The sequence below is a fragment of the Onychostoma macrolepis genome, chromosome 21 (genome assembly GCF_012432095.1).
Source record: "Onychostoma macrolepis isolate SWU-2019 chromosome 21, ASM1243209v1, whole genome shotgun sequence".
In the NCBI taxonomy this organism is placed as follows: Eukaryota; Metazoa; Chordata; class Actinopteri; order Cypriniformes; family Cyprinidae; genus Onychostoma; species Onychostoma macrolepis.
The window spans coordinates 12,251,814-12,270,594 of NC_081175.1; the positions used below are offsets into that span (position 1 = coordinate 12,251,814).

The following is an 18,781-nucleotide window of genomic DNA, read 5'->3' on the forward strand; positions in this document are numbered from 1 at the left end:
ATCATACAAAAACATACTCTTATTGCTACCAGTATAGCAAATCTTATATGAATTGTCATGAGAGTCTTTGGTTTTAGTGCATTCTGGCTAGGTGAACATTGGAAAAACAGAATGATGTATATTGACTGGAGGAAATATATCACCTTGTTTCTAGAGCCAAAGGCAGTTATCAAATTTTATACATATCTGTCTTTCCTCCGTCATGGAAGCAGCAACACTGAAAATCTGGTTATATGTCCTTGGGAACGTCTCTCACTACCTGAATGGACAGTGAATCATTGAAATAGACTGTTGTTGGCATGAGCTCCATTCTTTATTCATTCACGTCAGGGGAAAAGGTATAAATCATAGTGATAAACAGATTGCCTCTGAGTTTTATTTAAGGGAGAGATGTGGTTCCTCCACTACAAGGGAAGTTTGATATGATTTCTAATCATTCAAAGGCGTGGAAGAACAGCCTGTGCATGTTTGGAACGGCACCACTGTGGTTTTCTCCTCTCTGGTGAGCTCTGATTTTAAGATTAAGGTGTGGAAAAGGGAATATTAGTCTCCAGATGATAACCTGATATGAAAGACGTTTGGGTCTCAAACTTTCCAAATGTTACTTCACCTTCAAAATGTGCTAATCATTTCCCAGATGATTTGGCATCATTGTCTGTTCCCATCTACTGTTTGCCAAATGCCGGATAGCCAAAGCATGATCTCATTAATTTCAGATACAGCACCAAAACATTTCAGACACAATAATTGGCAAATTTACTTCACAGCACGCCTGGTGATGTAGAGTTAAGGAATATGTTTAGATTTCATTTATGACTTTCTAACAAGAACGAACTGAATCAACACTACAATGTCATTGTAATTTAGCAGAATATATGTCAGGTTGCAAGAGACTGTGAAATCAAATTAAATCTAAAATTAAATCAAACAACAATTAAAACAGTCAAACTTTTCTGTAATTTCGAGCTATAGTGCTTTGTTAAATGTGCATATACAAACGTTCATGATCAATCTGCTAGTAACATAAATAACAGCTTAATCCAGTTTAAGGTGGTTTGCTGGTCTAGCTGCCTTTGTGAAAAAGAAGTGCACTTCATTCAAATCTTAAAAGCGTATTTAAATGTCATCATTTACTCACCCTAATGTTGTTCCAAACCTGTATGAGTTTCTTTCTTCTGTTGAACAGAAAATGTACATTTTGAATCATTGTTTTAACAAGCTTTTGTCATGCTTTAACAAACAGAACACATACTTAAATGTGTCAACCTGGCTGATCAGTGCCCAGAACCCCTCTAAAGCCATTAAATAGACCACCGTAACCAGATAAGACCAGCAAACTTGTTTTTCTCTGTGAATACAAGATCCTGCTATACATGCATGTCATTTGCATTGCTACTATGTAGATGTGTAAATATTTCCATGAGTTAGAAAAGGCTTTCACAACCTGACAACTTGATACTATCGATCCAGAACTGGAAATACAAAGTTAACGTGACTAGACTTGACATGAAAAAAACACATGACATGAAGATAGCATCCAGTTACATAAAATGAGGAAACAGTCTACACGAAAATAAATACTCCATCATCTGACAAGGTATCTAAACATGTTAATGTTGTAACATGCACAGACACGATGCCTCCAAAACAGACTGAGGTCAACAAAGTCTGTGAACCGGACTTGCCAACTTCTTTCTAACCTGAGCTCAGAAAAAATAACAAGACACACCTCAGTGCATGTGAAGAGTTAGGCATCTCTCTCAAAGTTTAAAGCAAAGACCACACACATTCTGTCCTCCTGTCCACTCGTGTTGGCTGACACTGAGATGGTTGGTTCTCTTCGGGACACTAGGATCCGGGTGACGCTTGTTTTTGTTCTGGATATATTACAAAAATATATTGTATAAAAATGTAATATTATAATGGGTCGAACGAGATGTGAGATCCATACGCAAAGCTTTAAGTGATGGTGACCCATACTCAGAATTCATGCTCTGCATTTAACCAGAGGTGTAAAAAGTACTCAAAAATTTTACTCAAGTGAAAGTAAAGATACTCAGTGGAAATTTTACTCAATTAAAAGTACAAGTATCTGGCAAAAAACATACTTGAGTAAAAGTAAAAAAGTACAACTTTAAATTGTACTCAAGTATTAAAAAAGTAGAAGTACTTTTTTTTCTGACAGACATACAGAAGTTTGGTTAAAGGGAGAAAACGAAACAAAATGCAATGCCACAGGTCAAACATATATCTAGTGCAGCGATAACAATTAAAATGCTGCACAGCAGAACACACACACAAAATTGCAGGGAAAGGAATTAAAAGGAATTAAAACTCCATCCTTTCCACCCTCATGCCATCCCATATATATATATATATATATATACAGTGGGTACAGAAAGTATTCAGACCCCCTTAAATTTTTCACTCTGTTATATTGCAGCCATTTGCTAAAATCATTTAAGTTCTTTTTTTTCCTCATTAATGTACACACAGCACCCCATATTGACAGAAAAACACACAATTGTTGACATTTTTGCAGATTTATTAAAAAAGAAAAACTGAAATATCACATGGTCCTAAGTATATATATATGACTTTTATTTATCAGATGAACACAAACTTAGATCTAAATCATCTAAACTAAATCATCTCTCTTTGTATAATAAGACAATTATGGGACTTCCAAAAATCACACTTTAAAAACTACACAAAGTGAATATGACAGTAACTCATACAACCCCTGTTAATGAATCAGTGTCTTAAGTGAAACGGTGGGCATATGTAAGAAAATTACAAATACTAATATTTTAAACTTGACTGTCGTGTTCACTTTGTGTGGTTTCTGAAGTGGTCCTGTCCCCTTGCATTATACGGACTAAAAATCTTTGCTTGTGTTGTGTTCATCTGAAGAAAGAAAGTCATAAACATCTGGGACGACAAGAGAATCTTAATTTTTGGGTGAACTATCACTTAATAACAACCTGATGCAGAGGTTAGAAACATATTCCAGACAGAATGCAAGAATGGGCTGAATTAATGAGGAGCGTCATAGAATTAAAACTTACAACATTATAGTTTTGAAAGGCCACTTTTTTGTGTTGTCTACATCACTGTCTAAAAGATAATTAATCCTTTAATTGTTTATTTGGGGCATTTTTATTTGGGCATTTTCTCAGCAAATATTGCTACATAATTATTTGCGACTAATTATATGAATTAATGAGCAAATCATGTAATTATTAAGATTAAAAAATATTCATTTGAGAGTCCAAATTCCTACTCAATGCGTCATATAATGACATATTATTAAAACAACTTATCCACTACCTGGTAAGAACATCACAACATGAATTACAATTAAGTAAACATACAATGTTCATTTAAACACTTTTTTTGGAGATTTGTAACATTTAATTAAAAAAAATATTAATTATATTCAAATTTTCATCACTGATTTTATTTGCACTCAGTCTTGTTCATACACAGCTAATGGCTCTTAATAAACTTTTTGGGGGAAACACAACTTTGCTACCTCAACATGCTTCCTCAGATTTGATGGGGAACTTTTGAAGCCAGACATTTACCTGATGAAAGTCATAACTGAAGCAGAACTGTGTGTTTGATGCGTGAAAACAAAGATCATTGGTTCTCACGTCAAGAACATGTTTGAGATTCCGTTTACCATATTTAATGTGCATAAGATAAAATAAAAATATAATGTACTTTTTAAGTTGAAATAAAATTGTAAGGAGTAAAAAGTACTGTTTTTTCTTCAGAAATGTAATCAAGTAAAAGTGCAAGAAGTCAGTTTAAATTGTACTTGAATAAAGAAAAAAATAAATAATACTTAAGTAAAGTAATCAAGTAAAATTACTCAAGTATTTTACACTTCTGCATTTAACTCATCCAAAGTGCACACACACACAGACCGTGAACATACACCCAGAGCAGTGGGTAGCCATTTATGCTGCAGCACCCGGGGAGCAAGGGCACCTCTGTCGTGGTATCGAGGGTGGAGAGAGCGCTGTCCATTCACTCCCCCCACCTACAATTCCTGCCAGCCTGAGACTCAAACTCACAACCTTTGGATTACAAGTCCGACTCTCTAACCATTAGGCCACAACTTGCCCTTTATTCACAAATATGGTCATACACAGGCAGGGTCGAGCATTAGCAAACAGATATGTAGAAGGCAAGACACAGAATATTCCTAGGGCTAGCGAAGGTCATCGATCGGCGAACACAATCCAGAGAGCTAGACAAGAAGGGTAATCCAAAAACATGAGCAATAGTCCAGGCGAGGCACAAACAGAGTCCGAAACAGCAGCCAAAGGGTAAATCCGAGATACACAGGCAGGAATCAGGAAACGGAAACAAGGCAACACGAAATGACTAGACTTCAATTAGAACAGAAACACGGAATGGCTCAGTAAGGCCGCTAACACTAGGAGAGTGCTAAACACTAGAACAATACTCGACGATCTGAAAGAGGAAGTCCAAGGCTAATAAAGCGTGTCAGAATGGATTCAGCTGTGTATGTGTAATCAGTGCATTCAGCTGTGTGTGTGCAATCAGTGCAATGGATCATGGGAACTGTAATCCGGAGTGACATGTAAAAGTCTGTGTGGTGTGAGTCAATGTAAAGAGAAGACTGGTGGCTAGCGGATGGAAGTCCATGAACCAGATTCATGACAAATATATTGCAAAAAAAATATGTTTTAATGCAAAATATACCAGGTACATTGACTTTTATGACAAGGCCAGGTAAGTTCAGGTTGTAAAATGTCACGTATTTGTAATGTTTTGTATTCAAAAATACATTTTAAAACTTTTTTTTGTTTGTTTTTTGAAAATAATGATTGGGATGTGCACACAATATTCACCACATGATATTTTTAGAGTCATTAAGTTGAAACTTAATTAGAAAATGGTTTTCAAAACCATAATAAAGCCAACATCAATACAATGAGTACATTTCTAAGAACTAAAAGCTTTTCCCTTTCTTTATTATGGACACCCATATTAGTCATTAACTTGTCTTCTAAGACCATCTGATCCTGAGAAGCAGGTGTGTCTCTGAGATCAATCTTCTGCTCAGACAGCTGGAAACTTCCAGCGGTCTAAAAACACTGCTTTCCCACAAACTTCAAGATGTGCGTGTTAATTACACACTGTACACTTTCCCACACGTAAATTCTCATAATCACGCTCTCTGATTGCAAGGCAAAGAAAACATGACAGGATGATGCATGTTTCCACTCAAAAATCCCTGATGGTCATTAGTGAACAACGACACGTGAGGGGTGGTTTACTATCTCTACATGTTTAATTGCCTGTGCTGCTCTTCATCATGACACAAAGGCTGAATAGTCTACACTCCAAACACAACACAGATTCTGCATATGAAAGTACTTTTTTCTGTGTAGTTGTGTTGTGAGGCATGATCTCTGCTTCTGATCTTTAGTATCTTCAGGATCTGCTTCAACAACTTTTTGCTTCAACTTTTCTCCATCGTGTTCCATTGATTCATGGCAGAACATAATGATCTCTGATGGAGTGTGGCGGAAGATGCATGTGAAAATGTGATGTGCTGCATCTGATGGTTCACATGTGTCTCTGTGATGAAGCAATGCAGACATCAATCACTCAATGAACAGGTTATTTCGACACATGAGAAAAAAAGCCTGGCGGCCAAGCCATATGCAACACAACTGTTATTTGGATCATCCCACATACTGAATATACTGGGTTATTTACAGGTGAAGTGTGTCAATTTTACACTAACCTCAAATATCAGGTGATTCCCTGAAAGCTCCTTATATCTCCCATTGGTCAGAAAAAGCAAAACCTCCCCAAACTCACACAAACTGATTAGAATTTCTGTGGAGGACACCAGGAAGGGACATGGAAGTGACAGGAAATGAACACTTTTTACCTGCTGGTTGATGATATAACTACATTTTGTGGTGCAATTTTTTTTCACTGGCAGCCATTTTTGCGTATTCAGTTAAAATAATTTTTGACAGCAGCATATATGTAAATGGCGAAAAATAATTTTAATAAATAAAAAAATGAATAAATAAAAATCACTTTAATAATCAATAATTACAAATTAATTCTAAAAACAATGTTAATAATTCTAATTAAATACAAAGTTCTGTCATGAAACTCTAGATAGTACAGGCCGAAAGGTTCTAACTCAGTCATTTATTTATTTATTGGTTTATTTAATAGGGACCATCCATATTCATGAACACTGTTGTATAAAAAATACACCATGTAAATATGCCAGAATTAGTAACAATAACTACTTTTCATCTGCAGTCCCTAGGCAGGTAACATAAAACTAACATAAAGATAACCAACAATAATACAACATTCATTCGCTATAAATGAAAAGGTACACATAGTGGTGACGTATACATTGACAACAAACGACAAAACAAAACAAAACAAAAATACATAATGGAAGAAACATTGTTCATCCACCTCTATACTGCATTCAATTTAACAGTGAAAGTGTATGAGTGGTAAATGTGTGACAGTTAAAAATGAGTACATCTCTGGTTTTCTAGAAGCCACTGTTTTAAGTGAGTTTTAAAGGTGTTGAATGTAGGACACTCTCTTATTGGGAGGGGCAAACTATTCCAGAGTTTACCACCTATTATTGACAATACGTTTTGTCCAAAAGTGGTATGCCTAAATGGTATCACACAGTCCACCTTACAGAGGCCCGTGTACTACATCTGCTTTCAAGTCTTTGGAAAAAGCCATGCAGCGGAGGAGGGGCAAGATTATGTAACACTTTATATACCAAACAAGCACACTTGAGACGTTTGAAATTGTCAAAACTTAAAAATGTATGACTCTCTAAGATATCGCAATGGTGGAATGACAATGCCTTTTTATCAAAAGTTTTTATGGCTTTCTTAAATATAGAGATTCAGTACTTTTAAGAGTAGTTGTGCTAGCTAATGACCAATTTGTAAAACAATACTCAATATGAGAAAAGATCATAGTATATGAGAACAACTTGGCAGCTTTGGTATCAAGAAACGGTCTAACTTGTTTAAAATTCTGCAAATTGAATTTAACTTTATTTGCCACCTTTTTTACATGACGTTTAAATGTTAGGGTGGAGTCATATGTGACTCCTAGATACTTGAAATCATTAACAATATCAAGCTCCTGTCCTCTAAGGAACACATTAGAATGTGACACCTTCATATTTTGTTTGGTAAACGCCATACAGACTATTTTTTTGATGTTTAAGTAGAGACATGACTTAGTAAGCCAGTCAACAATGTGAGCCATTGCAGATGTAAATGTGGATGCTATCTCTTGGTAGTTCTTAGCATATGTAAAGATTACAGCATTATTCACATGGCACAGCTGATTGGTTTCTTTCGCATCAGCAGCCAATGATCTTGCTGCTCAACATTGTAATACTTGGCTAGTGTTTGCTGTAGCAGTTTCAGCGTGCTTCAGAAACCCTCCACCTTCCCCAGCTCCACCTGTATAGATCTGCTACTGGGTGATTCATGCATGCTATATATGGGGGTTATTTCATATATGCTATATGTGCAGCAGCAGTATTTCTTACATGCTCACAGGAGAATGTCTGTGGATGTATTGGCAGTAGCAAGTCTCTGTACTTGCTCTGCAGTATCATCCACTTCCGGTTCCTGTCTGTGCTGCTGAGAGGTTTGTGATTGTAGCTCCGTGTAGCTTTCGGTTGAATCTCTATCTTACTTTTACTCTCTGTTGTTTAAAGTGATAAAATGTAACTTAATTCCCAACATATTTCTGGTATTATCTATCAAACTAATCTAACTAATTTGATCGTTCGCTTTTTAAAACTGTAAGTGCGGTTCTCTCTCGCTCCATTTTTCACGAGTTCATCAAACAACAGTGGTAAGTGAATCATTCATCAATCACGGTTAGTAATGGCTTCTTCTCCTGCTATTGCTGTTTGCACCACTTGCCACATATATGGTTTATCTCTCTCTGTCTGTGACGAGGGATTCACATGTGATAAATGCAGGGAAATAGTTAGGCTGACAGAGAAGATTTTAGAACTAGAGACACGCATCCAAACTTTAGTTGAGGATTGTAAGAATGTAAGGGCTGTAGATACTGCTTTGGATGCAACTAGCTCAGGGAGTCCTGTGCATTTTTTCGGTTCTGGTTTCAGCGCCTCGGCAGCAGGGCAATTGGGTGACTGTGAGGCGGCATAGTCGCGGGTCAAAACACCGCTCTTCCATTCCGATCACGTCGGTGCTAATGATATTCGACTTCGCCAGTCGGAGATCACTAAAAATAATGTTAAAGAGGTGTGTGTACTTGCAAATACGATGTGAGACACTGTAATATGCTCTGTTCTCCTCCCTGCTTACCGGGGTGATGAGATTCATTCAGCATTCATAGACATTCTGAACTCTATTGGGGTTAAGCAAACATGTCTCAGGACCTACTCATTGTCGAGATTTAATAGTCACATGGAATTGATGTTAATGGTATTGAAATTCTGCAGCAAAGTGATGATATCTCAGATCATTATCTAGTCTTGTGTAAACTCCATATAGCTAAAACTGTAAATTCTACTCCTTGTTACAAGTTTGGTAGAACCATCACTTCTACCACAAAAAACTGCTTTGTAAATAATCTTCCTGATTTATCTCAATTCCTCAGCATATCCAACAGCACAGAAAAACTTGATGATGTAACAGAGACTATGGACTCTCTCTTTTCTAGCACTTTAGATACGGTTGCTCCTTTACGCTTAAGGAAGATTAAGAAAAAGAGTCCAACACCGTGGTATAATGAGCACACTCACGCCCTAAAGAGAGCAGCCCGGAAAATGGAGCGCAGCTGGAGGAAAACAAAACTAGAGGTATTTCATATTGCTTGGCGGGAAAGTACCCTATCCTACAGAAAAGCATTAAAAACTGCTAGATCTGATTACTTTTCGTCTCTTTTAGAAGAACACAAACATAACCCCAAGTATTTATTCAATAGAGTGGCTAAATTAACAAAAAATAAAGCATCAGCATGTTGACATTTCCCAACAGCACAGCAGTAATGACTTTATGAACTATTTTATTTCCAAGATCGATACTATTAGAGATAAAATTGTAACCATGCAGCTGTCAGCTACAGTATCGCATCAGATAGTGCACTATAGATCCCCTGAGGAACAATTACACTCATTCTCTACTATAGGAGAGGAAGAATTGTATAAACTTGTTAAATCATCTAAACCAACAACATGTATGTCAGACCCTATCTGACCGCCATCAATTTGTAGCAGTGAATGAAGAGGTATCATATCGATCACAAGTGCATTATGGAGTACCTCAAGGCTCAGTACTAGGGCCGTTACTTTTCACGCTTTACCCTTAGGAAATATCATCAGGAAACACGGTGTTATCTTTCACTGTGATGCTGATGATACTCAGCTCTATATTTCTTCGCGGATCGGCGAAACTCACCAAATTGAGAAACTAACGGAATGCATAGTCGAAATAAAAAACTGGATGACGAGTAATTTCTTACTGCTAAATTCTGAAAAAACAGAGGTGTTAATTATCGGACCTAAAACCCCCACATGTAATAACTTAGAGCACTGTCTAACACTTGATGGCTGCTCTGTAAATTCTTCGTCATCAGTTAGGAACCTAGGTGTGCTATTTGATAGCAATCTTTCCTTTGACAGACACGTTTCTAGCATTTGTAAAACTGCATTTTTTCATCTTAAAAATATATCTAATTTGAGACCTATGCTCTCAAAGTCAAATGCAGAAATGTTAATTCATGCATTTGTGACCTCAAGGTTAGATTATTGTAATGCTTTATTGGGTGGTTGTTCTGCACGCTTAATAAACAAACTCAAGATGGTCCAAAATGCAGCAGCTAGAGTTCTTACTACAACCATGAAGTATGACCACATTAGCCCGGTTCTGTCAACACTGCACTGGCTCACTGTTAAACATCTTATAGATTTTAAATCTTGTTAATTACTTATAAAGCCCTGAATGGTTTAGCACCTCAGTACTTCAGAGAGGTCTTATCGCATTATACGTCCATTGCGTTCTCAAAACTCTGGCAATTTAATGCGGTTGGCAGATTCTCTTCCTATTTAGCGCCCAAACTCTGGAACAATCTACCTAACACTGTTCGAGAGGCAGACACACTCTGTCAGTTTAAATCTAGATTAAAGACCCATCTCTTTAACCTGGCGTACACATAACACACTAATACGCTTCTAATATTCAAATCCGTTAAAGGATTGTTAGGCTACATTAATTAGGTCAACCAGAACCGGGAACACTTCCCATAACACCCGATGTACTTGTTACATTGTAGAAGAATGGCATCTACGCTAATATTAGTCTGTTTCTTTCTTATTCCGAGATCACCATATCCATCTGATCCAGCCCGTATCCAGATCAGACGGTTACTGCAGTCACCTGGATCCAGTCCGTATCCAGATCAAATGGTGGATCAGCACCTAGAGATGGCCTCTACAGCCCTGAACGTCAGCGGAGGTCAGGACACCTAGCTGAGCCCCAGAGACAGATCCCCAGTGAAGACCTTGTCACCTAGACGGCCATCGGGATAAGACCTCGGGAACCAGATGAGTCCTTTACACAATCTGACTTTGCTGCAGCTGGAATTGAACTGCTGGTTTCGTCTGGCCAGAGAAGAACTGGCCCCCTGACTGAGCCTGGTTTCTCCCAAGGTTTTTTTCTCCATTCTGTCACCGATGGAGTTTTGGTTCCTTGCCGCTGTCGCCTCTGGCTTGCTTAGTTGCCGCTGTCGCCTCTGGCTTGCTTAGTTGCCGCTGTCGCCTCTGGCTTGCTTAGTTGGGGACACTTAATTTCCAGCGATATCGTCGACTTGATTGCACAGATACTATTTAAACTGAACTGAGCTGGACGATGACATCATTGAATTCAATAATGAAATGCCTTTAACTGAAAATTGAGTGTTTAATCTTATTTTACATTATTGACACACTATTTTCCTATTTTGATATTGGAAAGTTGCTTTGACACAATCTGCATTGTTAAAAGCGCTATATAAATAAAGATGACTTGTCTTGACTTGACATTGCAGATCTATTCCACCAAGACTAGACACGTTAACATTGCCATGTATATTACCATGCTAAAACTCTCAGAGAGTTGTCATGACAGAGTTACAATTGAGAAGAATGCAGACAGCTTCATCCAGGTATTACAGACCTCTTTGCCATTTACTTGGAGCTGAGTTTTGCACATTATGCACTGGAATTACGGTCCTCCTCCTTGTAAAGGAGTCCCACCTCAAAAGAACCATTTAGACAGTTTTACTGCCATTTTTCATTTCAAGAACTCTTTTAAAGGGATAGCTCATCTAAAGAACTCTGCCATAACTTACCTCATGTAGTTCCAAACCTGTATGATTTTCTGTCTTCTCTGGAACACAAAAGAATATATTTTGAAGAATGTTGGTAACAGTTTTGAGCATTGACCATATGACCATTGACTTATAAAAAGGGCATTTCTCAGTCATATCATCTTTTATGTTCCACAAAATAAAAAAAGTCATGCTGGAATTTTCAATTTTGTATGAACTAACACTTTAATAATAGGCTTTACAGGGATAATTCACTGATAATTCAAGGTGGTGTTTTAATAAAGATTGGCTATCCATGCAGTAGAAACGCATTTGTTTTCTTTTGAAATTGGTGCTACATGACTAGAGAAAACAGAAAAAGGGTAGTGACGAGAAAAAGGTTGGAAAACGTCAACAACCATAATGCACTGGGCTCAACTGCACTATCCATAAGCAGGGATACAAAAATGCAGAAGTACGATCTGTAGTTTTCACAAAAGTTTGGAACTGTCATAAGTCTGCCAGATGACTTGTTTTATGTCATTAGGCAGACTTTTACTGGCAAAAAAACATAGTCTTGGTGCAGGTAACAAAGAACAAAAATAATGCACATTGTTCATTTATTTACATACAGACATTGAAACAATACAAAGGTTGAAAACTGGTTGAAAATTGGTGAACTTGCCCTGTAACAATAAAACTAAACAAAAAAACCTTGAAAACCTTTTTAATCAAAATCTTTTATAGCAATACAAGGGCTATAACAGAGTTTGAATGAGCAAGAAGAGGAAAAGTCGAGATCTAACTAATGACTCCTTAGTGGACACTCTACCAATAATCTCACTCACTAGTGAGTGCACTATAGTGCACTGAGAGGTCAACAGCGTTTATTGCAACTTCAAAGGTCCAGGATAATAAAACGGTATGTGAAATAAAATGTGTGGGATTCATCTGACCTAAATCACCAGTTTGGTGACTCCAGTCTCAAAACACTGAATATAATGCTTTGTTCCTACCAAGAATTCAGATAAACTGTAATTACAGGTCATTTAATGCAAAAGATTGAATGAAATAAAATATCACACTTAAATTAAGTTCAACTTACTATGTGTTTATTCTTGAACCCAACAATAAGTAACTGTCTACAGCTTCTGTGATCAAAGAAGCCACATCGAATGTTATATGAGTTGCATGAATTTCCTGACAAATGAACTGTGTTTGCCGAACTTTGACTGCAGTAAAGAAGTAATCAAAACAGTAATCCAGACTGTATAAATCTGTATGTCAAAGGGAAAGGTGTGTGCATGAGAACACGAGAACTCTATAAATGAAGCACTTAACCCTTAAGTGTTTTCTTTGATGTGGCCTTGTGCAGTCGCTAAAATGTGTTCAACATGCTGAGGCTTGATTCACCCTTACTTAATCTTCAGATGGACAGCAGTCAGAATGTTATTTACATTGGCAGTGGAATGGCACAGGTATTTAAGTTGTATTAAGATATAAGAAGATATAAGAAGTGTTTTCTTTGCTACTTTAATTTTCTTGGTACAGCAGTGAATTTGAGAAAATATCAAATGGCTGGTTTCTGTGATTGACCAATAAGAATCAAGTCTTTCAGAAAGCCATATAATAAGAGGTGTTAACACAAGTTTCCTGAAGGGGGAAAAAAAAAAGGAATAAAAAACTATAAGATGATTTGCTGATCTTAGCTGGGTTTGGGTTTGGCCCAAAACCAGTCCAAAACCAACAAGGCAGCAGCCTGCACCAGACCAGCAAATCTGCTTAGGATAATTTAGGATGTCTTTTTAGCAGGTATATCCTTTTTGGAAAGTTATTATCATCAGATTGTATCAGTTTTTGCCGAGTGCAACAACCATTTATTTTAGTGTTTAATATCATCAGATGATCTTGTTTTTCTCAGTAAATTATTATATGACTAGCACCTGCACTTGAACATTGACCTGTAGCAAGCAAATCTGAGATCATAATATGCTGAGTCTTCGTCATGTGACTAAGGTGAGTTGTAGTCCAGTTCAGGTTTTACCTGTCACCCATCATCTCCAGAGACAGTATTTCCTATTATTGGAACTTCAAAAATATTTAATTTTCATTCTATTTTGCACTCACATTAGGATTGATATTCCAAGTATTGCATACAGTTAAGCTGTTTTATCACCTTTAAGACTCCTATTCCTATACTGAAGCACTGGCCAGATACACGGAAGGCCCAGTGTGAGTGAAACTGAAAACATGGAGTGATGATCCGGAACTGACAATATAAGAAGGGCCGGACTTGGAAACACTGCTGCTAGTCGCTTTGGCTCCTGTTTGCCAGCACTCCACAATAACGATGAAGATCCTGTTTCTGATCCCAGTTTGCCTGAGCTTGATTCTCAGCAGCTGTGCACAGAAGCCTGAACCCTGCAGTAAGACCTCCTGACCTGTTGTCTTTTGCCTGCACATTATAGTAACTGCTTTAGCAGTTGAAAAATAAATTTATGCTTGTTTCCAATCCTTTGAGGAGTCTAAATAAACCTTTTCACTCTCTCTTGACTTCCAGAGTCTCCACCTTTGCTTGAGGGGGCACTGACTGCGGTAAGTGGGCCGTCTTGACGAGAATATTAAACTATTTTGTCTGAAAAAAGAGAAGGTTCATCAGAGAAACTTGTCAATTTTGGCCTGAATGTACCAATATAAAGTTTGCTCTCTAACTTCCTTTAGTTGGCTTATCTCTACAGAAAACTACCTCATGCAAATGCTAACTGTGAGTTAAGTGAAAGTGTTCTCTCGCTTTATCTCCAACGCAGTTCATCCCTGGGCACCACTTGCGTGTTTTTGAGAAATTCTCCTATGATGCCTTTGGACAGAATGTCCGAATTCTAGCAGCTGGAAAGGAAGGCAACCAGACCTTCTATGTTGACAGGCTTCTGCTCTTTAGAGAGGTGAAGTACCACAGTTTAGGGATAAATAGCAAAACATAAATTCTGTAAAGTTCATCAATGTGCATTGTGTTGCTGACTCTTGCTAATGTGACTCAGAGTTTGCTCTCCTCTCAACAGGGAGTCAGCTATGAGATCCACTACCACAACCAAACTTGCATTAAGTCAGCATTAAAGGACCCATTCAGACATATTGGGGTTCCCCATGATGCCCATTTCCTGAATCAAATGGTCTTGGGTAGTAGCTCTTTACCAGGACAAGGACTGCTGGTCAATAACTGGAATGGAACAGTGGAGGAAACACAAGGTAATGTGCGCTGTTATGCTGCATGATGACTCTCAGTCAGGTTTTTAACTCCCAGCACTGGCTATAACACAAATGTATAAAAATTAGGGCTGCAAAACGATTGTTCGATTATTCAAAATAAAAGTTTATGTTTACATACTATATGTGTGTGTACTGTGTATATTTATTATGGATATATAAATACACACACATACATGTATATAGTAAGGAAAAATATCATTTTTATATATATAAAATATGTATATTATTTATATATAAATTAAGTATAAATGTATATAATGTTTTTAATATATACGTGTGTAATGTATATGTATATATACATAATAAATATACACAGTACACACGTATATAGATGTAAACATAAACCTTTATTTTGAATGCGATTAATTGCGATTAATCGTAAAAATGCTTTCAACTTTAAAGACTACTATTTCCACACTATAATCATTAATATAATAAACAATTAAATATAATAAATTATTTAAATAAAGACTGCTAATAATTAAAGATTCCATTCCTACTATTAACTACATAATAACTGCCTTAATAAACTCCTAATTAGTGCTTATTAGTTAAATAAGGGCTCTAAAATGATATGTTGATATGTCGATATGTTGGTAATATGCATAATGCTAATAAGCACCTAGTTAATAGTCAGAGGTGTAAAATACTTGAGTAATTTTACTTGATTACTGTACGTAAGTATTATTTTGGGGGATTTGTACTTTATTCAAGTACAACCCTTCCTAGTTGGCTTATATTCTTGGTATTTTTCTCTGCAGAACGCTACCTGCTGACCTTCACTGCGCTTGGCTGTGTGCCTCTCTACACCCTTGATTTCACACAGAAAGGAGAATTAAGCATCATGACAAGGTTAGTCAAGTAGGCTGAACAGACAAAGTAAGGCTGGCCTGTCCCATTCAGAGACTGTAACCATGTTTAACTCTGCTTTTCATTAAAACCCAAATCCCATGGATAATACTTCTGTAATCAAGTCTGCAATCTTGTCCTTAACCTAACCACATTTGTAGTATACTGATGAAGAACAACAGGAGATTATGTAACAGTGACTCTCTTAACCAGTTACATATGTTTACATTGCCTTTCCTCTTTCTCTGATCAAGGCCGTCTTCATGCAAGAGTAACATGCACATAAATAAAACAAAATGTGTGCTTTATGAATGCTGTACAATATTTTTTTCAAGCATGAGAAAAAAAGTTGTTTTTTTTAATGACAATGACAAATGTAGGATGCTGAATGGCTCTCGGGTGCAGACATAACCTTAATAGTCTCTGAGTAAACATTTTAAACATTGATATTTAAATATAGGGCATCTGTACATCAGAGCAGAGCTGGGTAGATAACTTAAAAAATGTAATCCGTTACTGATTCCAGATTACATGACAAAAATTGTAGTCAGTAACATAATCCGTTACATTACACATTTTAGGTAATATAATCAGATTACTTTTAGATTACTTTTAGATTACTTTTTATTTAACTCGTTTATAACATTGATTTAAATAGCATTATCTTGTACCATAATGATGTAAAAAATTCAAAGAGTAAGAAAACTTGTTCCATTCATTGTAATTTACAACATGAAGTGCATTAAACATCATATTACATCAAGGTTTCCCAAACTAGGGTTCGTAAAGGAACTGCAGGGGGATTGTGAGTTTAAAGAAAAGCTGACTATTAATTAAATCATAAAATATTAAAAATGAAAATAAATCATTTTAAAACAAACTCCCTTTCGAGGAAAATCTCTTCAATCAGCGGCCATATTTGCAACGCCTCCGGGCAGCTCGTACAAGACCTATCTTAATGAATGGGGGAATCCTGAAATCTCAAAAACTGCTTGCTGAACTCACAATTAAATAACATATGTCAAATCAGCAACAAAAGTCTGAAATTAATTGCCCCATGAATGTTGTTTTTTACGCTCAAATAGCGTTAAAAAGCTTATTTTTCAGGCTAGACCAGCCAATGCGCATGCGGAGTCATAACGTGCTTATACAGCGCATGTGCATTGATTCTAGTCAGGTTTCTATGTGAAATTTGGCTCTTTCTTTTAGAAGGTGGGACTATTCCTCCATATTGCGCGTTACAGTTTCTCCCATTCATAAGGATAGGAGTGAACCGTCTTTGTATTTCTATAGTCTTTATTTTTAAATACAACACTTACTAAAAAAGATGAAATATTTTTATTTACCTGCATGCCATGTGATCATTACTCAACATCAAAGAAACCGTGAGCATGCAAATGTGATAATTATTGAAATATTTATTTTAAAATCTAAGGGGTACTTAAAGCATATATATTTGGTGAATAAGGTTTAGAAGAAAAAAAGTTTTGGAATGCCTGCATTACATGTAACTAAGAAATAACATGAATATGTGCATTTGGTTAATTATAATTAATAATACATGGTTAAAAAACCTACAGAGTAATAATTTAAATAAAAATGAATGTGTTCATCAGTAGTTGATGCAATGTTGAAACCATTCTTAAACCTGAAATAATTTTTGTAAATCCAGTGGCCAAATGCTGTCGCCACCTGACTAATAACTGATCTTTGTGTGAATGTCCACAAAACTGGGCTATATATACATATATAATATCTATATAATCGGTAGGCTATTTTAGAAAGGAAAATTTAAAAGATGAAAAAGAGAAATTAGGGAGAATCAATGAATTATGAATACGTTATTGCTATTGTTTGAATAATATGTAATCATGTAATCCATAAAAAAAGTAACTGTAGTCTGATTAAAAGCATTTTAAAATGTAACTTACTCTAATTACAAGTACTTAATTTTTGGAATATGATTACGTTATCCAGATTACATGTAATCAGTTACTACCCAGCTCTGTACATGTGTGTGTGTGTGTGTGTGTGTGTGTGTGTGTAAACAGTAATCTTGTGAATATTATTACAATTTAAAATAACATTTGTCTATTTTAATATACTGAAAAATGTTATTCATGTGATTACTCCAGTCTTCAGTTGTCACATGATCCTTCAGAAATCATTGCTCAATATGCTGATTTATTTTCAATGTTGCAAACATTTTTTTTGGAACCTGTTATACTTTTTTATTTTTTTATTTTATTTTTTATATATATTATTAATTTAACACATCCTTGCTGGAAAAAAAAAAAAGAAAATTTTAAAAAGAAAAAAAATTACTCTCACCCTAAACATTTGAATGGTAGTGTATATTATTACAAAATATTTCTTTTTTTAAATAAATACTGTTTTTTTTTCTTTTTATTCATCAAAGAATTCTGAAAAAAAAAAAAATTATCACAGGTTCCAAAAAAAATATTAAGCCGCAAAAACGGTTTCCAACATTGATAATTAATCAGCATATTAGAATGATTTCTAAAGGATCATGTGACAACGATGATGCTGAAAATTCAGCTTTTCATCACAGGAATAAATTATGTTTTAAAGTATATTAAAATAGTAAACCATTATTTTAAATTGCAATATTTCATAATACTACTATTTTTTTTTTTCTGTTTTTTTGATCAAATAAATGCAACTTTGATGAGCATAAGAGACTTCTTAAATTAAAAATCTTTCTGATCCCAAACTTTTGAATGGTACTGTATAAACCCCATTGGAACACTCTTTCTTGTTTATCTCACCATTTTGGATTGTGTCTCTTCTAATTACCAATTATTTCATACTACCATCCATTTGTTTTTGTTTAACACCTTGATCACCCCCATGGATCAATAAAGTCTTAGAAGCAAATTAAAAGTCACCAAGTTCAAATGCATCTAAAGACCAACATATAAGAAAAGATTTGTTAACCCATTTCTTCTTTCCGTAGCTTCTTTGACCTAGTGGAGGGAGTCGAGGACCCGAACGTCTTCATCCCTCCTTCATTCTGTGATTCTGTGGAAGTGCTGCCGGCCAAAAAAGTTTTTGGGGCAAGATCCTTCATCAGTCTTCTGTGAGAGGCACCACGTGGGTTTTCGTCAGTGCATGTCCAGCTTAAATTGCAGTATGGACACACCATTTTTGATTTAAATAAAGACCATTTGGGATTATTTTTTTTTAAACCTATACACATTAAACAATAATGTGGCTAACCAAACTATGACTACTGCAAGTTGTTTTTATTCTCATGAAAGTC

At 36.0% G+C, this 18,781-nt stretch overlaps 1 protein-coding gene across 1 annotated transcript; it reads left to right on the top strand.

Moving 5' to 3' along the window:
* The first annotated feature begins 13,673 nt into the window (after positions 1–13,673).
* epdl2 (ependymin-like 2) lies at positions 13,674–18,736 on the top strand. Its single transcript, XM_058758810.1, has 6 exons — positions 13,674–13,808; positions 13,943–13,977; positions 14,190–14,324; positions 14,442–14,628; positions 15,411–15,501; positions 18,476–18,736. Exons 1-6 carry the CDS (start codon positions 13,733–13,735, stop codon positions 18,600–18,602), a joined length of 651 nt encoding a protein of 216 aa, XP_058614793.1. The 5' UTR covers positions 13,674–13,732; the 3' UTR covers positions 18,603–18,736.
* Positions 18,737–18,781: the final 45 nt, after the last annotated feature.